Source organism: Nuphar pumila, chromosome 4 (genome assembly GCF_984573655.1).
Source record: "Nuphar pumila chromosome 4, dmNupPumi1.hap1.1, whole genome shotgun sequence".
Classification (NCBI taxonomy): Eukaryota; Viridiplantae; Streptophyta; class Magnoliopsida; order Nymphaeales; family Nymphaeaceae; genus Nuphar; species Nuphar pumila.
In genome coordinates this window covers 132,319,091-132,344,431 of record NC_143252.1, presented here as the reverse complement: position 1 = coordinate 132,344,431, position 25,341 = coordinate 132,319,091, and the positions used below count along the sequence as shown (strand labels likewise).

General features: G+C 40.0%; 1 protein-coding gene across 1 annotated transcript in view; it reads right to left on the bottom strand.

The window, feature by feature from the left end:
• Positions 1-10,443: 10,443 nt before the first annotated feature.
• LOC149841106 (uncharacterized protein At4g37920) overlaps positions 10,444-25,341 on the bottom strand; it is a 36,023-nt gene continuing 21,125 nt past the window's right edge. Inside the window, exons 5-6 of the mRNA XM_090004667.1 lie at positions 11,613-11,800; positions 10,444-11,253 (exon numbers count right to left, since the gene is read on the bottom strand). Coding sequence (XP_089860793.1) covers positions 11,094-11,253; positions 11,613-11,800 — 348 coding nt within the window. The 3' untranslated portion in view covers positions 10,444-11,093. The remainder of the gene's footprint in view (positions 11,254-11,612; positions 11,801-25,341) is intronic.

Genomic DNA, 25,341 nt, shown 5'->3' with positions numbered 1-25,341 from the left:
TTCAATAATATATCAAATTTACATCATTGGATTTACAATAGTAATCAAATTTATAATGAATCACTGTTATATATATGCAATCGAAGACCAAAGTCATTGTTGTGGATGCGTCAGGTGTGCTTGTAGGTCCTCGATGACCCGATCCTTGTTAGTGATAAGGTCAACTTGAGTCTGTATAATGGACTCATTTGCTTAAAGCAACTCCTCCAGCATGAGAATTTCAGCCAATGCAAGAGCCAACTAGTCATCCACTCCACTTGTAGTCCTTATGTGCTTCAGATTGTTTGCCCTAAGTTTATCCTTCTCAATAACCCTCTTTGAGGAGAGACTGCTAGCAAACTGGAGGTTGGCAGCAACTATAGCCTTGTTATCACCGATACTTACATAGATGTCAAGCCGATGTCTTCACCACCTTCGTACTCATCTTCAAGTTTAAAGAGGAAGACCATGGGGTAATCCTTCGTCTAGTCATTCATTGTGCACAAAATTGTTCTATAAACTACACAAGGGCAACTGGGTGGTTGCTGAACAAAACCAAATGGTTGGGCCACTTGACTAGCCATTTGGTATACAACTTCATTCATGTTGTGCAACCAAATGTCCCTCCTCGCAATGTCCATCGCTTGCACAACCACATTTGAGTGATCATCTTCCTTCACATCTTTGTAGAAGCACCACGTTACCTATAGACCAAAGTTTCATTCATGGCTAGTCCTATATCACATTATTTATAAAAAATATATGACATTGTTTGAAGAATACTTAAATATGCCCTGGTTAGCCTGTGCAATGATGCAGCTTATTGGTCTCTTCTCATGAGAGGACTCAATGCTCTTCGATCATAACCCTTTTATTCATTATGTGACTAACTCTACATTGCAACAGATGAAAATTCAAGAAGTCAGTCACATCTTAAGCGTCTTCTAATGGATATATGCTTCTATATCCAAACTTGAAAAGATTAATAGAAGAATTAATATGAATTAAAAACAATATAATACATTAACAATATTAAATAATGTGAGCACAATAAAGGAATATATACCTCCAACAAAACCAACATGCGACCATGTTTATTTTCTATGCCTCACGCTACTCAAACTTTCATATTAGTGTCCAAGTGAGGATGCTCTCCATGCGTATTCATCAACATGATCCATGGCTTACAATAGTTGAATATATGAGTTGTGGATAGACTTCACACAAGTGTCGATGAATACTCATGTATCAAAGAAATAGAACAAGAATGCTCTCACCTCCATGTCCTACCTAGCATCGCCCTCCCCTCCAATACACGATAGCTTTCCCTTTATTTTTCTCTCCTTGTTGGAGCCATAGTGGTTCTTCAACCATGATAACTGTAGCATTTCATGTTTGAACATATTTTTATTCATTTGTAGAAAAACACCACAAATGCGCTTGAAATTTTTCCACTGATGTGCACTCACTGACTCCCTATGACACTTAAATTTGTTGATTCATGTCATATCCTTCTACGTGATGGTCATCTTAATATCTTTGAACTGAAACGTGTTGGGTGTCGGATTCCAGAACTGTACAACGACCTCCAAGAGATTGTGATTAACGTTTCGTGGTGTTATCTCTAAGAATTTTCAGAAATGCGTTCGATTCAACCAGTTCTTTGCATCATCCATTAGTGTTACGAACCACTCATATGTTTGGAACCAGTTAAATCAGTGCATACGGCTTATTGGAACTTTTGATTCTTGAGATTGCAGTTCCTATAATCATAATTAATTTTGATGAAATTAGTCAAATTAATAATTTAATTACATACACATAGATATAATATTTTAAAGATTGAAGTGCAATATATATGACAATTTTATCATTGATTGAATATAAAATTGATAATTATTGCAAACATCTTATAAACATGTATATACAAAATAACAAATGAACAAAGTACATGTTCATGAGCACCGAAACTTGTTCCCTACTATGACCCCCTCTTTTGAGCACTGGACCTTGTTCCTTGTTGCATCTGATCATGTGCACTCTCCACCACAACCTCGAGCTTTGGTTGAGCATCTGATCTACCCACCTCCACTTCCCAAGGACCCTCACTTACCTTCACTTCTTGAGGACCCTCACTCACCCATACTTCATGAGGACCATCCACATTAACCTCAACCTTAGGGTTCACGTCCTCCTCTTGCCGAGTTACCATCTAGATCTCGCCACTGCTAGTGCAGGTAGCCACGTCTCCAGTTTCCTCTATCCATAAATTAAGGTTAACAACTTTAGAGTCATTCAATGGGTGAAACTTCTTCATCACTCAGTCCTCCTCTCCCTCTCCCTCCCCCTCCTCTTTCTTAGATGCTTCTAGGATGTGAGACATAAATATAGCTATGTACTCATCAATAGTTTTTTAACATTCATCTTTAGATTTGGATAACACTTGAAATTTTTGTTGTTGTTTGGCCTGTATTAAAGGTGTTGGATGCTATGTGTTTAAGTGTAGAAGTCTAAGTCTCAATTTATAAATGCTGTATTTTTTGTGAAAAGTGTCGAACACCCAAACTTTTAGCAACAGAGCAAGTTCTCTCTCTATTCACGTGTCAAGCCTACTATGTACTTCATAATACGAACTATCACTAAGTACATCATTTTTCTTTCTTTTGCCTTTTTTGTTGCCTTTAATGCTTATAAGAAAATTCATAAACAAGTAGACTCACAATGACATGATTTGCGATGTTAGTCCCTAATTTGCAGACTTCTTGAGGATCATAAAAAGCTTGCACTATATCTCACAAATTTAATACAATATTTGTGAGGTTACGATATATTAACATGAGGTTCGCAATATATTTCACTAATTTCATATTATATATATAGATTTACTACGATAATTGTGATGTTTTGAGATTTTTGCCAAATTTGGTTAGGAGAACTTCGTGAGGTATGCAAAAAAAAATGTGTGTGAATCCACATTTAAGTGAGAGGGTGTGATACTCGGGGAGCGTATCGATATATCGCGTGGACCTTAAGAGGTCCACTATGCGAAGGTTAAAATGGTTTTTTTAACAACAAACAATCATGGTTTTGAATATTGGGCTGATTTTTGAAAATTGTGGGGTTTTGGAAAACAAGTCTTTTTTGCCCTACCGTACAATAAATTTTCATTTTAAATTTGTCTAAAAAGTTTAATTTCTTAAAAAATTGCCCTCATCACAAACCGGGTAAATATGTACTTTCTAGAAAGTTTTTTGAGCATTTTTTTCCAAATGCAGGCCTCCCTGCATCAACTTCCAAGGGATCCGGGGAAGGCTTAAGTGTCCCGTGTATGTGACGTGGCCAATCACATGACAGCAGTGCATGGGCCCCACAGGACAGACAGTTTAATCACCTATCCCTACTTCTCTCTGTCGCCTTGCCCTAGTACAAGAAGATTTAGGGTTTTCTAGTTTCAAGTCGGCTGTTTTTTTGAGGACGCGAACCTCTGCGCCATTCACGCCAAGAGGGTCAACATAATGACCCAAGGGCAATCAGTTGGGTAGGAGGATTAGTGCAAATGTTCGATTGCTTCTGTTCTTGGTTTTTTACCCTTTTCTGCGATATTTTCTTTTTGGGCGTGTTTAATTGTTTTAGAATTCTTGCATCAAATAAATTATGTTTGATCTTGATGTTTGTTTTCTTTTGATCGAGGGATGATTTGTGGGGTTGGTATTTGAATTTGGTTGGAAATTCGGTTGGTTTTTTATTTTGGGTTTGATTGGAACTTTAACTTGTGTTTGATTTTGTTATTTGTGGTTCAAAGCTTTGGTTCTTTTGGTTTTGATTTGGTAGAATTACATTGTTGTTGTCAGGATGATGATATACCAAGCATATTTTTCTATGGTATGGAACCCAAGCATTCCTTAAATAAAAAAAAAACCATTATACGATAGAAAATTAATCCAGATAGCACTCAACCATGAGTAGTAACATGTATTATATTTGATGTAAAATATCATTCAACCATGACTAGAGTAACCATGGCGGGTTAGCATTCCTCAACCCGAACCGGACCCGTTTAATAAATGGGTAACCCGACAAGACCTGCCAACCCATTTAATAAATGGGTTGGGTCGGTTAAACGGGTTCTCAGATTTGCGGGTTGACCGGTCGGGTTGGAAGACGGGTTGGCATACCCCTAACATAAACCCGACCCGTTTAATAAATGGGTTAGGCGGGTCAACCTGTTTATTAAACGGGTTCATTTTTTCCAAACCCGAACCCGCCTAAGAGTCGGGTTGGCGGGTCGTGTCAGGTTTTGCCGCCCCTACTCCTGGTTCACACGTTGTGGAAGGGGCTGAATACCAAGCGCCGTGTTTGATGGTTTGGTCTACCCCTGGTTTTGGGTGAGGATGGGAATGGTTTTGACTCAAAGCACCACCCACTCACCGTCCTTATCTGTTTGAACAAGAATAGCGTGCTATGTAATTTCAAGAAAAAAGAATGCTGACGCACTTCTTTGCATGCCACGTGGACTGAGCTCCATAATTCGGAACACGTGTTGAGAAGTGACGGGAGTATCACGTCTTTTCGTGCAATCTTATTGCACGTTCGTTTGCCCCACCTCACCTCCCCACGTACCCTTTCTCCATTATAATAATAAATATTTTATTGACACATGGAAACATCTCAAAAACATCCCCTTTCGGTCTGAAAACCATGTGCTGGTTTCAGGTTTTCCAACACTTGGCCTTCATGGGTGTTTGGTCTTTGAGGAAATTATTTATATATAAAAAAATATTAATTTTTGTGTTTTTTTTCAAAATATTTAAATTTTAAACTTTTTTTGTTTTTAAATCCAATCCAAGATTTTAGATTTTAAACTTTTTTTTCTTCTTATGGTATGGTATTTGGATCCAATTTAAGATTTATATTTAATGCAAAAAATCATAATTTTAGGCATACATTTATAATTAAATACCAATTTAAACGTTGTGATATAGAAAAAATTATTGCATATTTATTGTACATACATTTTTTTTATGTTATGGTATTTAGATTCAATTCAAAATCTATATTTGAGAAAAAAATTCATGATTTTAGACAAATGTTCATAATTAGATTCATATCCTAGACAAAAATTCATTATAAACTTGTTCAAACATATAAAATGATGAGCAGATCAGATCATACGATACAAAACAAAGTAACCTGACCCATTATTCATGTCTGTCCTCACATCGTTAACAACTGATATTTGAAATACAATTTTCATGTAAGATCAAAACAAACATTTAACTTGGTATAGTTGTTATAAACGTTCCCTTCATTTTGTTTGTTCATTTCATCCAATCCTAAACAAGTCATCAAACAAGCCCTGCAGTCCTGAAGATCGGTTGACTGATGTTTGTGACTTTAATGGTCCAATACTTTGGTTGCATTCCCGTCCTTTGATAGGCTGTCATAGACTACGCCGGCTGGACTCACAAGACGTACCCGGACACGCTTAGGCTTATAAGAAAGTGTCCTCAGGTCCGGTGGCGTTTGGGAGCGCTGGGAACGTAGGCCTAATTTGGACGCAAACTGGGGCGTCACCTAAACCGTGGGTCCTCGGTCCTTCTCAATTTCCCACTTGGTGAAGCTTTATCCGTCCACAGTATTTGTTAATTCTGCCCTGCCCTCAATGCTATAAAATGCGATGGGTTGCCGCGTGGCAGGGTCAGAGAGTTGCTTTTGTGCAGAGAAGAAAGTAGTCGCAGAAGGGTGTAAGGAGAAGAAGAAAAGGCATGGCGGACATCGCTCTTTTGTACACGGAGCAGTATCATAAGATGAGGAAGAGGTTGGAGAAAGGCGAAGAAGGGGAAGCGGCGGCAGCAGCCAAAGGTTCCTTCTTCACTGAGATCGCTCGTCGTTCCGGACAAGCGATGATGAATCAGCAGCGATGGGGAATCGGAAAGTTCGCGATCAAGGCCGGCGAGGGAGTGGTAGAACCAAAGGGTCTCTTTGCCTTTGCCATCGTCGAAGGATGTTTCTCTTCCTGATCTGTTTCATCTTTTGGTGATTGTGTGTATGTATATATAGATATTAATGTGCTTTTGTTGGTAACTCGATTCGTGTACAGAATGTTTTTTATTATAAGTTTTCTCCTCTTGCAATGATGAAGCGACTTGTCTTGGTTTTCCCCTGAAAAGGGAGCTTTCCTTTCTTGTTGACAGAATCATTTTCTGTATCGATATGGAGGGAGGGAGGTGGGGGATTCACCGTGCCCCTGTGGGTGGGTTCTACGCAATGTTGTCGGACTTGAAAATTTCAGTCTCAACCGGTTCAGGACTCAGACCGAATCGAGCTAAATCCGTCACTTCTCTCTTTAAAATTTAAAAACCATTAAAAATATTAAAATAAGGGTAGATTACACTCTAAGTCGAGTCGATTCTGTCCGATTCTAGGTGAATCAGGGATGAATCTGCCTATTCTGACAGATTCAAAGTGGTTTTTGCTTGGGAGGATGAATAAGATTTTTTTCTTGGTTGGGATCTTGAAATAGGCTTGATGGAATTGAGAGTAGGAAGAAGAAAAAAAACAGTGGTTTTTGAGGACCACAGGTCAGAACCAAGCTGCCTTTGAATTCTTTTTTTTTTTTTTTTACGTGTATGCCCTTACAGAAAGCGAAGAGATCCTTTCACATACTAACCGTATGTCTTTCAAATATCCTGAATCAATTAACTTCGGTGAAATTGTTTCTTCCCTCTCATCTTCTTGAATCAAACCATCCCTATCAATTCTCTCCTGTGAAAGAACTTTGTCCCCAAGATAAAATGTAAAAAATTCACCCACAAAATCAGACCTATTAAGCATACATGAGAAGTTGGGTTACAGCCCTATTATTTCTCTTGGCCATTCTTCTGCCCAACTTTTCAGGATACCTTTGGACAATAGAAAAAGCATAAGGAATTGAACAAGTTTTCACCACCTGGTCGTGGTGTTTCTTCTTCAATTGAGAAACATGAAATGTAGGATGAATTTGAGATTCAAGAGGAAGTTGAAGCTTATAGGCAACCTTCTTTATTTTCTTCTGTAAAATCTTGTAGGGGCTATAAAATTTTGCACTCAACTTGTGATTATAGCGATGAACTACTGATCCTTGACGGGTAAGGTTGCAGCTTAAGATACACTCATTCTCCCTCAGAAAATTGCCTCTCAAAAACTTCTCTAAATGATGATTATCTGTCAGCCTTTTCATGCGATCTTGTGGTCGTTGGAGATGTAGTTCAAGTTCTGTTAAAATATGGTCTTTTTGATGTAAATCACTTTCATCTTCTTGGATTCAAACAGTACCTGAAACATATGATAAGAGCGATGGAGGAGGGTATCCATAAACAACTTCAAAAGGTGTCATACTTGTAGATGTATGAGTGATTGTATTATACCAATATTTTGCCCATGGTATTCATTTAACCCAATCACTCTAATGTTGGTAACAAAAACATCGTAGACAATGATTCAATACTTCAGATTGACCCATCAGATTGAGGGTGATATGATGTACTCATGTTTAATATGTTGCCCATTAAATTGAATAACTCTTGTCAAAAAAGGCGTGTGAAGAGACGTTCACAATATGAAACAATAGATCATGGAGCACCATGTAGTTTGACAACATTGAAAAGGAATTCTGTAGCCACTGTTGCTGTAGTACAAGTGTTTTAGAGATAAAATGACTATATATTTGGAAACCTGTCCACAACAACAAAAACAGAAGATTTGGAATGAGACTAGGGTAGAGAATCAATGAAATCCATTGCAATTTCTGTTCAACTCTTGTCTAGTAGTGGTTGCTGGTTGCAAAAGACCAACAAGTGGTAATGGATCATATTTGTATTTTTGTCACACATTGCACTGCTTGATATTTTAATTCTGTTCAAGGTCTTATGATAACCTGAATGTCCACTGATTGGAGAGAGACAAATCATGGAGGACCTTGGTACTAAAAGGAGAACTTGAATATAAAAGAATGTGACCCTTGTAATAAAGAATGTCACCTCTATACACAAAGTTCAGGATTTAATGATCCTTGTTGCCACAACTGAACTAGTGCAAGAAACCGAGAGCCTGATCGATATGCATTTTGTAATTCTGAAAGCCAAGCTAGTTCTACGAGGCTTAATGCATTTAAAGTGGTAAATTTTGGAACTCGAGACAAAGCATCAGCTGTTTGATTATGATGCCCAGCTTTATATTCAGGCATAAAGTCAAATCCCATTAACTTGACCACCCATTTATGTTGTGTTGGAGTGAATCTTTTGCTGGAGCAAGTAACGTAAACTTTGATGGTCAGTCCTAATGATAAATGCCCTGCCCAGTAAGTACGATCTCCATTTATTGATTGCAAAAATAGTGGCTTTCATTTTCTTTTTCATAAGTAGAATAAGATGCATGTCTGCATGAAAATGCCTTACTAATATAGGCTAGGGGTCTGCCTTCTTGCATTAAGGCTGCACCCATTCTCACACCACTGGCATCACACTCAACAATGAATTGTTTATTACAGTCTGAAAGGACCAATACAGGGGCAGAAGTCCCAGCCTTCTTTAAGCTGTCAAAGGCAGTTTGTGCACTGCTATCCCAAATGAAATGTTGATCTTACTTAAGGAGCGTGGTTAATGGAGTTGCAACTAAGCCATAGTTTTTTTTATAAATTTTCGATAATAGCCTGTAAGTTCAAAAAACCCTTGTAATGCCATCACAGAAGTAGGTCTTGGCCAAGATAACACTGAATAAATCTTTGTGTGATCCATAGAAACTCCTTGAGCAGAAATGATATGCCCCAAATAATCTACTTGCATGATTGCAAACATGCACTTAGAATATTTAGCATATAAGTGATTAGAGGAGAGAAGTTTCAAGACCACTTCTAAGTGTTGCAAATGTTGCTGGAAATGATTGGTGTAAAAAAAAATGACAAATTTTCTAAAGAAAGGCTTCAATATTGCATTCATTAAGTGATTAAAATGTAGAGAGGGCATTTGTAAGCCCAAATGACATGACTAAAAATTTGTAATGGCCTTCATGGGTGTATGAGGGCATTCGCGTGCGAAGGTCAGGACATTAACAAATGTGGGTGTATTTAGCTAAAAAATGTGTGCACATTTTTTAAACCTTCGCAACTCATGGTTGCTAATGTCCCCAAAATGTGTAAGCTTCCTTTTAATAAAATTGCATAAGTGGCACAGGCAGGATGACAATCACAAATATGTGATAGAAAATTCACATATTTAGGAAAAAATTTGTATATTTGAAAGAAAATTCATATATTTAGATATTTGAGAGAAAGTTTACGTATATGAAAAAAAATTGCTTGTACGAAGGGTAAAAAGGTTTTTTTACAATAAAAAATTTGTGAATTTGGACATCACTCGGGTTTTAAAAATTATAGGGCATTTCGAAAAACACATCATTTTTGTCATACCGTATAATCATTTTTTGATTTGCAAAAGTACTTCTAAAAATAAAAAAAACCCTTTAGCGGCGCTTCAAAAGTGCGGCTAAAGGTCCTTTGCCTTTTAGCACACGCAAGTCCACTAACATCTCGCCAAGTGAGTGGTAGGCAACTACCACTCTCTCTCTCTCTCTCTCTCTCTCTCTCTCTATATATATATATATATATATATATATATATAAAATGACCCTACTTTCTTATTGTGAATGTCCTCAAAATGTGCAAACCTCCTTTTTACTAAATACTTACATTTGATAACCTCTCTTAAAGAAAACTGACATGAGGACATTTGCAACCATGAGTTGTGAATTCACATATTTAAGAGAAATCACATATTTGAAAAGAAATTCGCATATTTGAAAGAAAAATCACATATTTAAAAAAAATGCATACTCATTTGGAAGAAAATTCTCTTGTGCAAAGAATAAAAAGGTCTTTTTACAGCTAAAAAATTGTGAATTTAGATATTGAAAATTTTTAAAAATTTGTGACCCATTTTTTAAAAAAATGGGTCATTTTTGCCCTACAGTACGTCAAAAACCTGTGCAAATTAATCTAACAGCCAGGTTTCTTAATTTTATGTTATGGCACTTGGGCCTTTCCAACACCACAAGAGACGTAACGGTCCCTTGCCAGCTGACACGCTCAGCGCCAAGTCAGAGGAAGCATTTCCATTGCTCCTTTTGTTTCCTTTAAATAACATGGAGAAAATTGAAAGCAAGTTACCCAACTACTTTGGACTCGTTTCTTTTAGGGGTCGCTTGTTTCATACCCACTGATAAGGAAAGACTCCATGGGAAAGGCCATCCCATGTGCAAAAAAATGCATACGTCCCTATAGGAAAATAGAGTTAGCATGTTTGTTTCACCTGCATACGAAAATGGAGGGTTTCATACCGAAACCCCATTTTCATGTGTAAATTAGGTGAAACAAACAGCCCCTTTGAATACACAAAAGTAAAATTACAAGCAAATCAAGCTAGTCCAAAGTTGCAACAGACGAATACCAAATTAATATACTTAAAATTGAAACTAAAGAATGCAAAATCATAGTTATTCTTGGATCACTCTCAAGAGTCGAAGCAACTGATATCAAGAGAGATATTCTTGGAGAGCTGGAATGATAGGTAGCCCTATTCAGCAGCTTATAGATTTTCTTCATGCTAATCCGACAGAAATTTTCATGCTGGAAGTTCCTCCAAGTTTAACTCTACACATTTTGATACAGAATAGAAAGCCCAAGCCACCTAACATTTAAACAATTGGGGAGTAGCATCAAGAAATCGCTCCAGACCATTTGGCATCAATCTTGAACGTGGTGAGTGAAACCGGCAGCATAAATAACATTCTGCAAGGAGCTTGATCAATTTCAATAACAGAGCCAGAAGTTTCTAAACTCGGACATTGTGCAAGGCGTGACCATTTCTAGATAGATGAACACGATGATACTGGTTTCTGAAATGGACAGATAAGTTGGGAAAGAGCGAACACGACAGTCCCACCTTCCTTTTTGGTGACAGTAGATCGAATGACAAACTCCCCATGCTCTGATCTAGCATTTGTTGCATCATTGGGCTGACATAGACTATGTACTAGAAATAAATAGCAGCTTATAGAGAGATTGAGATGAGCAACTGTTGTTACATGAAGTTTTTCTCAACAAGAACCATCAGTTGCTCCAGTCTCTGGATGATCTTTGGGTTCATCAAGTCCCTGGCCTCCTGAATGAGAGTACCTTCTCTGCTGAAATGATATGCATCGACAACTGTCCGTATCCATGTATGCAATTTATCAGGGGTTCTGCACAAAAAATTGCAAGGGAAATATCAGAAGGTATAACCAGCAGCAGATTAGAAGAACCAAAAATGGATTACTGGTTCTACTTCAATTTATCAGGATGGATGAATGCAACCTGGCTTAATTTTAAGGCCAGATCTGAACCAGTTTAGCCAATTGGACATACAAAACAGATTAGGTCCTGATCTTTCTGGTCATTGTCTAAAAAGGACCCGGTCGTACACTATCTTTTGACATTTGGATCCAACAGAGACAGCCATAAATACACATGGATGTAGAAGGGATGCTACCAGGAACAGATAATTTCAGAAATGAAGAAAACAAAGATCAACTGCATGATATGCTTGAAAGTTGAGACTTACGTATACAAGCAGTCAACATCCTTTCCTTCAAGTTCATCACCTGGAGTAAAGGCATCTTTTAGAGAAGACAGCTGCTGCTGAGGGTCTTCTATCATAAGGAGATACTTCAATATTCTGATTTCTTTGGGCATAAGCCTCTGAAGATTTCCCCTTGCTGTCACATACAAGTGATACAGTACATCCTTCACCTGCAAAGAGAAACTAGACCACGTTATCCAAGAAGAGGATGCATGGCAGATAACATCACCATATTGTTTGCAGAAAACAATTCAACAATGAAAATCAACTTGAAAAATACATCTATACATCCATATACCAACATCTAAAGCAGAAATTTGTACGTATGCCCCAACCTTTCCGATTTTCATATTTCTGACCACAATCCTTGACCCAGTTTTACATGCACAGAAAATGAAGCAAGCCACAACATAGATGAAAAAAAAGTATCCATATGAAGATATATTAATGAGAAGTACTAACACAATCAACATCACGTTTATGATAGTATTGATCACAGACACACGTGCATTCTGCAAGCATGCACACACACAGAGGGTACTGTTAACTTCCAGGTTTTCATGAACATTAACAAGTCAGACATTTTCTTGAAACAGTAGAGAAGTTTGAAATGCAATCAATAGTTTCTCACTGATGGAATTTTAGTGCACAGAGAGTACATTTAAGATGCATTGTGTAAATAGCAAATGTGAACCTATCAAATTTTATGTACAGCTGATACTGTGATTAATGTATAAACCACAGTTTTAAATTTGTCAGCGGCAATCTAAAAGTAATGAATTTGTACAAATCCACCAAAGATCATGGATCTTAACAACACTGTGACACGTGTGTTCATACATTATCAACATCTTATGGATCCCTATCTTTGAGCAGGTGCAGGGTGTCAGGGAAGACTTTAGTGCACATGGCAGGAGTTATCCAAGATAGACCTGGCCAAGCGAACATGCAGACTTTGAATATATGCACGAAAGGAAAGGTAGCAGTCAGATTCTTCCTTTCATGATCCTGGTTACTTCCAAAAGTTCAACCACATAACAAAGAGCCACCGATGCTACATTTCGCAGCAGTTCTTCCCTCACCAATGTATCCAGCTACATAGTATAAGCACTCTATGATTTGCAAAATGATAAGGGATCTTTTTCAACCTGTCAAGCTAATCCAAGAGTTTGAAAACAAACAATATGTGAAGATGTGAAAACGGTTGCATATTTCATGAGGCAAAGTGTAGCAAGCCCAACTGCATGACCTTCCACAGACTGCAGATTGTCTTTTGAAAGAGGTTTATATCAGGAATCTAACTGAAAAGGAAATAACTCTTGGAGAGGTACTATACTAGCAAATTGCTGATGGCTATGCCATAATAGGATAGCAAGACTTATCATCGAAAATTGACACTTTTTGCAGCAAGACCATACCAGATTGTCTTCATTGAATATATATATATATATATATATATATATATATATATATATATATATATATATATATATATATAGCTTTGCTCCTTGAAAGCCTTCGAACCTCCAAATCATATTTCCTCTTCTTCAAGGACCCATTACAGAGCAATCAGTATTCGCACTAAAAGGGCCACACTCAGTGCAGTGCCTTGTTCCATGGTGCTGGGGAGGGGCAGACTGTAGTCGGTCCTATCCTTTTTGTCTTTTTGCAAGAAGTGGCTGCTCTCAAGACTCGAACCTGTGATTCCTCACCGACAGACTGAGCACTATATGATTGCACCAAGCAATGGCCCTTGACTCGGTATTGACATTCTCATTCATTATGTCCTTCCTCCATAAGACCTATACATGAGCTACCAATGAATCCCATTTGATTTTTACTGTCAATCATACAACTAGGATCTTGCACACAACTGGCCAATGTCCAACTTCTTCTACAAGGGAAAGAGGGCACTACCAAAATCGATCTTGGTTGCAACATTAAATTTGAATGTCTTCTATTGCATAGTCATCATTCACATATGTGTAACCAATTAATTATGGTGATTTGCTACTTCATGATCACAATGACTCCGATATGTTGTACTTGGCTTTTAATCATCCTGACCCACCAAGCATCTTCCTCGGTGATGGACCACCATAGTTTTTCCACCAAAGCTCAACTAGCTCTTTCTACTCTTATAATTCCAAGATCACCCTTTTTGAATAACTCCCCCCCCCACCCCCCCTACCCACCCCTCTCCGCCTTTCCAAAGAAAATTTCAAAACATCCTGCTGACTCTTGGCGCTTTTAAGAAAAGTCTTGGGTAGTCATGGAGCTACCAGAAACAAATTCTATGGGAATAACCTTTGCATCAAAGACAAATATCTAGTACTGGACATATTTATATCTTGCATCCATTATTTGAATAATATGGCTTCAGGTCTTCCCTCAAAGAGTTGAAAATTCCCTCAATTGAAAAAGTCAAAATTTGTCCATTAAGTGCATCAGATGTTTGGTGACATGAAACATTATTTCTTCCATTTTTCTTGAGTGCAATGGTGAATTCAGACACCCATAGAAAAAGTGAATCATTCCCAGTTAATAATACCCTTTTAAAACGAGGACATTGACCAAATATTCTAGGCGCATGAGTTGAGACATATCGGTAATGGAACGTGAATATGGAGCAGTTCAGACCCATATCCATATCCGCATAATCATTCATAGAGACAATCTGTTGTATGTATTTATTTTATATTCCTGTTTTAACCCCATCAGTTATCTTAATGTTGTATTAGACATGGGGTCAAATGTGTAAAAGTTACATTTGGAAGTTATAAAGTATATAACAGCCCACACTTTTCCAGATTGAGGAACGTGTTTTCCAGAAGGCCTGTCTATCTTCTTCTCCTCTTTTTCTCCTGCAGGTAAACTTTGTCAAATAATTGCAAACCATATTTTAACATGGTATCAGAGCAGGGCTGATTGATGGGACGTCTCCAAGGTATGTTCTCATAGATTTTGATCTACCTTTTTCGTTTGCCTTTTCCAATCTTCCTCTCTCTTTTTCTTCTATCGGTGTTATATGTTTTTCTTCTCTCCTTTAATATTTCCCATCTTGTTGTTTTCTCTCGGTTCATATATATATTTTCTGTGATCTAATATCAGATCTTCTGTGCGATCTGATATCAGATTTGTTTCATCTGATATCGTGATCTGTCTTTGATATCAGATCTGTCTCTTTCATGTTAGATCTGCCCCTGACACGTTATTTCCTATATTGTTTATTCTCTCACATCATGTGTTCTCTCACATCTGATTCCCTACATTTTTTTAACATCAGGTCTGAATATCACATACCGTTTGGATATCTCAGCCGAGTATATCTTCTCCTTTTTTCTTCTTGATATTTTGATATATATTACACATTGTGTGTTCTGTCTGGTATATATCATGTTTTTCTTTCATTTTGGCTGGACCTACTTCATTCATATGAAGATTGAAAGTTAAGATTTTATCTCAACTAAAGAAGAATTTGACTTATGTGAGATTCATTGCTTTTGGTTTCTGAGATCCGAAAAAAAGGATCTCGATTTCTGTTTGACAATTGTTTTGATTGAAGTAGGTCATTGTTTCATCTTCTCTATTCTTGTTATTTTTCTTGTTTTTCATCTTGCTCTTTGCTTAACTAGTCATATCATGGATTCAAATTTTCATTCCTCCTCTCTAAACTTGTCGTCCAATTTTCTACCACAATTGGTATATGAAAAACTCAATAATTCAAATTTTCTGATAAGGACAGATTATTTCATCAACCTAGATCAGAAATCCAGAGTTAGTGGATGAAAAGAGACCATGTGCTAGTGGCACACATTACTTCAACTATTTTGCAGGAGGTTTTGATTGGTATTTCGGATGATTGCACAGCCATGCAGTTATGGATGTATTTGGTGCATACTTATTCCCAGATATCAGAGTCCAAGATTATGCACCTAAAACATGAATTTCAAAATCTGAAAAAAGACAACAGACAACAACATGGACTTCCTGAACAAAATCAAGAGCATAACTAATTGGATGTGAAGTGTCAGACAAAGATAAAGTGCAGCAAACACTTAATGGATTGGTATCAAAATATCACGTGCTTTCTACTACTTTGGTATGTCTTCCAGCTCTTCCAATGATTGAAAATCTGATACCAAAATTGCTTGATTATGAGATGTCTCTTAAAGGCATGTCTGAAAGTGGAAACAAAGGTCAAGGAGATTCCCATGATGTTCTCTACACGGGGTTCTTTCCGTGAAAGAGGTCGTGGAAGAAATAATAGAGCAGGACGAGGCTTGTTACCTACTCCAAACACACCTTTATTAAACAATCAAGGAGGATGAGGCATTCTCACTTGTTATTTGTGTAAGAAACCTAGGCATATAAAGGCAAATTGTTGGTTTAAGGATGATCCCAAGTACAATACCCAACTAAACATGGTTCAGAATAGACAAGAAAGCGAAAATCCAAAACAACAAAAGGGCCAATCAAGTGAAGCTAATTATTCCAGAAACTCTACATTGGACAAGAACCTATTGTTGGCTGCTTTTACTAACTTGAATTTGAAGCAAAATGAACAAGGGATATGGTACATTGATTCAGGGGTAACCAATTATATCAGCGGTAATGTGGGTAAGTTTTCTGACTTCGTTCCTTATCATGGTAAAGGCAATGTTATAACCGGAGATGGAACTCGACATCCCATATCACATGTTGATCAAGTCTCTGTTCCTACTTCCAATTCTAAAACTCTTCCTTTGTCATATGTCTTTTATGTTCCAAATATCAAGAAAAACTTGATCTATGTTTCTAGACTTATAGATGATACAAATTCTAGCATCTCATTTATCCCTAATTTTGTTTATGTAAAGGATCTTCTCACAGAGAAGACATTCATTGAAGGGAAAATATGAGGGAATATGTACATCTTCAGGGAAAGTCAAGTCAGATCGGAGAAGCCAGTTTCAAACGTGTTGTCAAAGTTAAAGTTGCTGCCATTATCGTCATTTTCTTTTGTCTATGTCTCCAGTATTAATTAGTCCACCTGAAATATGGCACAATCGTTTAGCTCACTGTAATAAGTCATTTGTTAAGGAACTTGTTTCTAGTCGTCTTATTCCTAAGTCTAGTTTAAATAAGTTGTCTAAAGGTTCTTTATGTCCAAGTTGTCAAGTATGTAAAAGTCATGTATTGTCTTTTTCTTTGTCAAATAATAATACTTCAAGACCTTTTGAAATCATTCATTATGATGTTTGGGTCCTACACCTAAAAATTCATTATATGAAAGTAAATACTATGTCCTTTTTGTTGATGACTTTACTCGTTACATATAGATATATTTTATGAAACATAAATCTGAGGCTATGTCACATGGGTGCGGGTGTGGGGATTCGGCACTTCCAAAAAACCCGGGTGCGGGGGTGCGGCAGGGGCAAAAATGTAATATATATATATATATATATATATATATATATATATATATATATATATATATATATCAAGGGGGTCTTGGGGTTCCCCCGGCGCGGGTCCATTTCATAGGGCACCCGCACTCTTCCCACATTCCCCCACCAAACAATAATTCTTTGTTGAAGAATACTTTACTGATGTAATCTCTTCCCCACCCCTACTGCTTTACCTTACTACTATTATTATATTCTTTTTTCTTGTAATACTTTATACATAAAAGGTTAATGTTGGTCTTTCTATAACTACAGGAGAGGGCTAACTGGCTAAGGGCTGTTCATGTTTTTACGACAACCTGCATCAAGTTGTGTAAAGACCGTGAAAAAAAAAAAAACCGTGTCGGACACGTGTAAGACACGTGCCCTGCACGTGTCGGACACGTGCCCTGCACGTGTCGGACACGTGTCACGGTCGGTCCGCCGTTTCGGACCCGGATCCGAGCTGGACCCGAGCCCGAACTCGGACCCGACTTCTCGATCGTTCGAGAAGCCTGTGACTTTTAAAAGTCACAGGCGTCTCGGGCGAGGGGCAAAACCCCTTGCCCCTTCTCTCTCTTCTGTGCCGCCCCCATCACGCTCCCGCCGGCGAGCGATTCCGACCGGCGATCCTCTCTGCGGCCTCCCGATGATACGAGCACTCTCCTCTCAGTCTGGCAGCCTCCCCGACGATCGATGATCCTCGCTGCCGGCCTCCTGACGATGCGAGCATCTCCGTCCGGCCGCCTCCCCTCTGAGTTTCGGCAGCCACCCCGGCGACCTGCGTTCCTCCTTGCAGTCGCCGAGCGCCGGCGATTCGCCCCCTTGCTGTCTCCTCTTCGCCTCTCACCCTTCGAGCGAGGGTTCTTTGCCATCGGCCTCCCCTCTCAGTTCCGGCGACCTTCGAGCCGACCCTCCACCTTTGCTGCTGCCGGCGATCGGAGTACCCCCGTGCGAGCAACCCCTCCGGCGGACCCGTGGCTTCGGTCCTCAGAGGTAAAACCCCTTCTCCCGTTCTCTTCTTTCTTTCCTAGCGCCGGCAGGGAGCTTCGCTCCCTGTGTTGGCTTAGCTTTTTGGTAGGGGGGCTCCGCTCCCCTGCTTCTAGCAGGTTTTTCGGCAGGGCTCGATCGAGCCCTGTGACCCTCCTCTTCTTCCTTTTGAGGAGCTGTTCGACAGGGGGCTGAGCCCCTGTCGGCAGGGGGTTAACCCCCCTGCCTTCCTCTTTGTATGGGTCGACAGGGGGACTTTGCCCCTGTCATCGTGCTTGCCGGCAGGGGGCTCAGCCCCCCTGCCATTTCGCCTTGCCGGCAGGGGGCTCTGTCCCCTGCCATCTGCCTTTGTTTTTCGGTAGGGGACAAGCCCCCTACCTTCTTTCTTTTCTCGGCAGGGGGCGAGCCCCCCCTGTCGTTGCTCTTGTGTTCGGCAGGGGGCTTCGCACCCTGCCTTATGTTGTTGTTTCCGGCAGGGGGCTGAACCCCCCTGCTCACCTGTTGTTTTTCGGTAGGGGGCGGGGTCCCCCTGCCTTTGTGTTGCTTCTCGGCAGGGGGCTTCGTCCCCCTGCCTTCTTTTGTTTGCCGGCAGGGGGCTAGGCCCCGTGCCTTCTGTTGTTTCTCCTGCAGGGAGTGGAGCCCCCTGCACACTCTGTTGTTCCCGGCGGGGGGCGAGGCCCCCCTGCCTCCTGCGTTGTGCCAGCAGGGGGCGAAGCCCCCCTTGCTTTTCTGTTTTCGAGCAGGGGCTTGCCCCCTGCATCTCCGTGTTCTCTGGCAAGGGGCTCTGCCCCCTTGCCCTGTTCTTGCTGCCGACAGGGGGTGTCCCCCCCCCCTGCCTTGTTGTGGCAGGGAGCTTCTGCTCCCTCCCCTGCCTTTCTTTGTGCTGGCAGACAGGGAGCTCCTGCTCCCTGCCTCTGCAGCTTTTGCCAAGTAGGGCTGAGGCCCCTGCCTCTGGCACCCTTGTCTGCAGGATGCAGAGTTTCTGCACCTGCCTCCTGCCGGCAAGGAGGCCTTGCTGCCTTGTGTTGCTTGTTTATTCCGGCATATGCTAACTATCTAAGATCTCCAGGTTGAACGGTGGATCTCGCTCGCCCTCTGTGGCTCGAGCTCTTGCTTGCCTACGCTACATGCGTACGAGGACCCGCAACCCCTTAAGGTAGGGGATTCTTGCGTGAAAGGACAATGAACTGATAAATGCTAAAATAAGAAAGATAACTAAAAGAGGACGATATATGTATACGTATAATATATATACGTATGTCTTTACCTTCAAGGACGCGGTTTCGCGATCCTTGTCCTCTTTACTTTTCTGCACTTTCCTTTCTGTCGCCGCCGCGCTATATGTGCCTAGGCTTTCTATTTCTGTCTTTACATTCCATGTCTTTTAACTCAAGGACGCGGTTTCGCGATCCTTGTCCTCTTTACTTTCTCGCGCTTTACTTTCCAGCTGCCCCGCGCTTTGCGCCTTGGCATTTACTTGCTTATGTCTGCCTTTTTCTCCAGGATGTAATCCTGGTCCTCCTTTATGTTCTTGCACTTTACTTCCTGCATTTACTTGTTGCCCCGCGCTTTATGCGCCATGGCCTTGCTTCTGCTTTACTTCTCGCGCTTTACCTTCCGGTGCTGTCGTGCTTGCTCTTGCTCTTTTCTTTTGTATGCGTTTGTATTTACCTTGTTGCCGCACTTCGTGCATATGCCTTGTTCATTCATGTGTCCATTGTTGTCTTATGCTTATTTACTTGTTTACGCTTATCGATCTATCGAGGTACAACCCCGTGCCTCATGAGCCGTCCTTTACACTGGCGTAGTTCGTATAGGATCTTGTACCTCACGAGTCGCTTGCGTAGTTGCCTGCTTGTGCGTTACGATGATCGAGGTATGATCTCATACCTCGTGTGGAGCTTTAGCGTTCTGCCCTCGCGGTGCGGCTTCGCCCCCGAGGCTTGTCCCTCGTCGTACCTTTGTATTAGTAGGTGCATGAGTTTGCCTCTTGTCAGCTTGCACTCTCTGAGTGCAACTTCGAGTGCGTAGTGTATATCGTCTCACTTGGCTTACAAGCCACGACACACACTTATGCACTTCAGTTCTCAAAAGACATCGTCTTAGGTGCAAACCTATTTTCAAGATGTATAGCTTGTAAATCAGAGGTAGCGGTCGGACCTCCCAAATTGATGTATTTGGGATAGATGTGTTACAACCTTAGTTTGCCTATTCGATACGACTTAGATAACCTTATTTAGGATCCGGTGCACGAATAGGGGTGGGGATCCTAGCAAGGTACTTGCGTCATCACTAGACCGACGTTACCTCACCTCTGATGCGAGACCTAGTTTTAGGCTTTTTGGTTCAACCATGATTGTAGCACCTTCCTTCATGAAGGTATTGCTGGATCTCTTATAAGAGATCCATGTTCTTCCTCTTGTAGCTATACCTTTAGTTACGTACGATATGTTTGGACTACGAAGAGAAAGACGAGAGGTTTATAGTAACCTCTAAGCGTGTATTGACACATTAAGCTAATCCTGTTATGTTGCTTTCGCTTAATAGGCAGATTGCTCGCGATTGTCTAAAGGACCCGAGCACGATCAGTTGGAACTGGAATGAGTTCGCTGCGGGTTTCTATAAAGTAGAAGCTTTGGGATTTCCTGCGAGAGATCCATACCCCTCTTATCGTGGTTATACTTTTGAACAGGTACGTTGCGTACTACGATGAGTAGGATGAAAGGCCTATGTCTGCCTCGAACATGCAATGGCATGTGTTTGAGATCACAAGAGTGATGTTTCTACCCTCACTGAGGATTGACCCCCCTTTTCATCGTAATTGTATATGTGAATAGTTACGATGCGTACTGCTGTGAGTAAGATGTGAATTGTGTGCTTGTCTCGAACGCGCAATGGCGCGTATAACTCACCTAAATAATAATCATGCGCCTTCACAGGCAAGATGCTCGATTGGGTTGAAAGACCAGAGCATGAGAATGGGACGGCGGTTAAGAAACCCTCCGTCGTGCTCATTCGGGACGGTTCATCAAGAGAGAGGATGGACGATACAAAACTCCGATGGACAGTCATATATGGCAATCTCGGGCAAAGATCCGACCTTCCCCAGTCATCGGAGGTTAGGGGAAATCCTTCGGGCCACTTCTGCAGAAGTACGGATGCGCATCCATTGGGCCTTTGTTTGCCTTTGGGGATTTACTCTCTTGGTCACAGACCGTCCCCTTAGGAAGCGGACTCAGTCAGTCATTCGGGGTATAATAAAATACATAGCATAATGGACCCCCGAATCGATCTCGGCTGTTTCTACGTTTTGCCTTGTGTGTACCCACAATGGCCTGCTCAGTAATGAGACAAGATATAACTTATACACATGATCTTGAGATATGCATATTGTGACGTGCATTGCTTGCTTGCTTGTTAGTTCGGTAGTTAGGTATGCTACTCGTTGAGCTAGGTACGCCGGTCGAGGCGTTACCCTTATTGGTTAAACTGCTTACGCAGTTCTGTGCTTGGTGATAACTAGTTTCTCATACTAGTTGATTGCTTATCTTGTGTAGCTTATAATTGCTTGTGATGCAATAGCTTGTGCCTCACGATTAATGTAGTTGTTGGCCGATAGGCTGAACCATATAATGGTACTTGTATTTATTACGAATGTGGTTATGAATACCTGTCTTTTGCAATTGCTTTTGCTTGGCTGGTGGATAGAGTTAGTTACTCTTCACCTATTATATTTGTGAGGTTGCTATAGTGGTATGTTCAAGCACTCTGATCCTTCCTGCTCTTTTACGTAGCTGTCTGCTTTACTAGAGCTTTGCTTACTCCACAACACATTTGGTTAGATCTGCTAGTCTTGCTTGTTCCTGCTTGAGCTAGCGTTTATCTTACTTATTGCAGCTTCTGCTCTTTCTTGTCCTTTGCACCCCTACTAGTCTGTTGTGTGACTGACCCATTTTTATGGGCAGGTGGTGAACAGGTTGAGACAGCTTGCGATGGCAGGATGACGCGATGCACTCAAGGCAATGCCCTTTCCTGACGTTGCGCTCCTGGGGATACTTTTGATAGATGCGGTATAAGTTTTTTTTGAAAGCATCTCTTTTGATTATAACTCTGCATTTCTAAAACTGTATTACCAAAATGTGGTTCTTCTTTAATTTCAATAAAATATCTATTTGAACTGCAAATCGGTTTGTAAGAGGGAAACTGCTTTTTGGTTGTAATGTGTCCAAGGTCTAGGGACTTGTTGTTTTGAACCTGATCTTCCGCTGAACTTCTGTTTTAAACTCTGATAAATGATTGATTTCAAAGCTTTCAACCTTTTTCATAAAAGGTTTCAAGTCTACGATTTTGGGGCGTTACAAGTTGTGGAAGCAAAAGCGACCTTACAATGTGCTTGGGATGCCCGTCAATCATGAATGCGCCCTTGGGTCTCGGACTGTTCAAGTCAAATCCCTCATCCGTCCCACCTCCTCCTGGCCAACACAGAGCCCTTCACGGAAGGCCCTGGATTAAATGGTCACGTGAACAGGGGGCTTTCAGTTGCCCATGTGACTGTGACTGGGGGCCCACACCTCTGCAGAAACCATTATTATAAAACTCCTTGGGGTTTCCCATGCACTTATTAGGTAATCAGATTTATGTTGATGTACCTGCATTCGATTGAGAAGCTTGATGAAGAGTCGTCTTACGTGGCGCGCATTGGTTCCGTTAAGAAAAAAAAATTTAAATTTCGCAGCCCAATTCACAGGGCAAAATTTAAAAAAAAAAAAAATCAAAAAAATAGACCAAAATGACCCTGGGTGCGTTGACCACACCCAGGGTCGGGTTGACCGCACTGGGTGCAGCACCCGCACCCGCGTCGCGTCGACGCGGGTGCGGCACATGTCTGGCCGAATCCCTGTGACATAGATCTGAGGTCTTAAATATCTTTTGTAGGTTCCATGTGTTAAGAATCAATTTTTTAATCCCATTCTCAATTTTCAATGTGATGGGCGTGGAGAGTTTTGTTCAAAGGAATTCATTGACTTTTTAAAAGATAATGAAATTAATCGCATACTATCACACCCATATACACCTCAACAAAATGGCGTTGCAAAGATAAAGCACTACCATGCTGTGGAGAGTAGTCTTGCGATTATTCATGCTACTAATATGCCCCTATTCTTATGGACAAAAGCCTTTCACATTTTGTTGTGGAGAATATTCAGGGCTAGGAAGTGCAAAAAGTTCAGTATTAAGCCATGACTGATAAAACTTTGTGTGGGCTGCGGTTTTGAAAGTAATTTGAGCACCTTTGTCCTTAGTTACATCTTGATATAACAATTTATCAAACACCACATTTCGGGATATCCAAATACATTTTTTAGATGGATCATAGCAATGATACCCTTCATAGTCATCTTCATACCCAACAAACCGGCACACATGAGCTCTTTTATCAAACTTTGTTCTTAAGGTCTTGGCTATATGAACATAGTAGGTGCAGCCCCACGCCTTTAGTTCAACATAATTTGGATTCTTTCCATACAACATGTAGAATGATGATCTCTTTCCCAATCTTTTCATAGGCAACTATTTATTACAAAAACAACAAGGAGAAGATGTTTTATCATTGATAGCATCCTCAAATGTTGATTGGGCTGGAGATCCAGATGAAAGAAGGTCAATTTCCAGCTATTGTGTATTTATTGGCAGCAACCTTATATCATAGAGTAGTCGGAAACAAAGAGCGGTCGCAAGATCAAGCACTGAGGCTGAATATAAAGCTATGGCAGCGGTCACCTCATAATTGACTTGGATAAGGTTCCTTCTGATGGAACTAAGAGAAAAAGTATCAAGTTCCATCCTATTCTATGATAACCAAAGTGCAATTTGAATATCACTGAATCTGGTTCAACATAGCAGAACCATGCACATTGAAATAGATCAGCACTTCATTAGGCAGAAAATTGAAGGAGAATTGGAAGCCAAGTTTATGGGAACAGAAAATCAGATAGCTAATATATTTACAAAAGGTCGAACAGTGAAAAGATTTTTGTATTTGAAGAACAAGTTGTCCATGGTAAAGACCATGTACAACTTGAGGGAGGCTAATGGAATGTGAATACGGATCATTTCAGACCCATATCCATATCCACATAATTATTTATAGAGATGTAATCTGTTGTATGTATTTATTTTATATTCCTGTTTTAACCCAATCAGTTATTTTAATGTTGTATTAGACATAGGGTCAAATGTATAAAAGTTACATTTGGAAGTTATAAAGTATATAGCAGCCCACACGTTTCCAGATTGAGGAACGTGTTTTCCAGAAGGCCTGTCAATCTTCTTCTTCTCCTCTTTTTCTCCTGCAGGTAAACTCTGTCAAATAATTGAATACCATATTTTAACAATTGGGAGCCTCAATGCCCTTGGTTGAAGTTGCATTTACCCAGTTCTTGACAATAGTATTTGGAGATTCACTTTGTTAAATCAAAGAGATGAGAGGGAGCTCCTTTCTTCTAAGAACCTTTCTTGGAGCGAGAATCTTCCACAATTTTCCATTTCACACACAAAGGAGGCTGCTGATAAGCGATCAAAATCTGTTACCCCCATCCTAGGCCAGAATTGATTCTTAATGATGAAGAGGAGGGATCCTCAAGCTACACTATGAAAGCTTTCTCAATATCACTTTCAAGATGAAGGCTTAGAGCTTCCAAGTTTTTACTGAGCCAAAACATCACTAGACATAATTGACCAACTTTTTAGAAAGCCTTTGATATTCAAAACCTAAAAATTGTTAGTATCAGTGTAAAACTAAATAACTTGATTTATTCAGATGTCACAATTACATTAAAAGAAGGAGATAAAGCATTAAACTCACTTCCACTTCAATGCTTCATATGGAAAATTTATATTCTAGAAAAGAGGTCCATTAGAGAAATGATGACCTCTACTCTCAATCTAAGCCTTAAACAGCCTGATTCACAAATCCAAATATTAGGTTGGAGAAGGCAAAATAGGTTGATTCTTTCATGCAAACAGGAAATGGAAGATAACACATGTAGTCAAAGAGAATCCTTCAATGTACAATTTGAAAAGAGAAAAATACTTGAAGCTAATTTTTTATCAACATTTTCAGATATTGAACAAGAAAGAGATTCATCTCTCTAGGCAGTAAACATGTGACTCATAATAGAAACCAGTGAATAACCACCAATCAAGAAAAGAAGATTAATATGAACTTATATTTGCAGTAAAACTGAATTCATCTTAGGTACTTTCATTGGCAGCAATGGGATAAATGACCA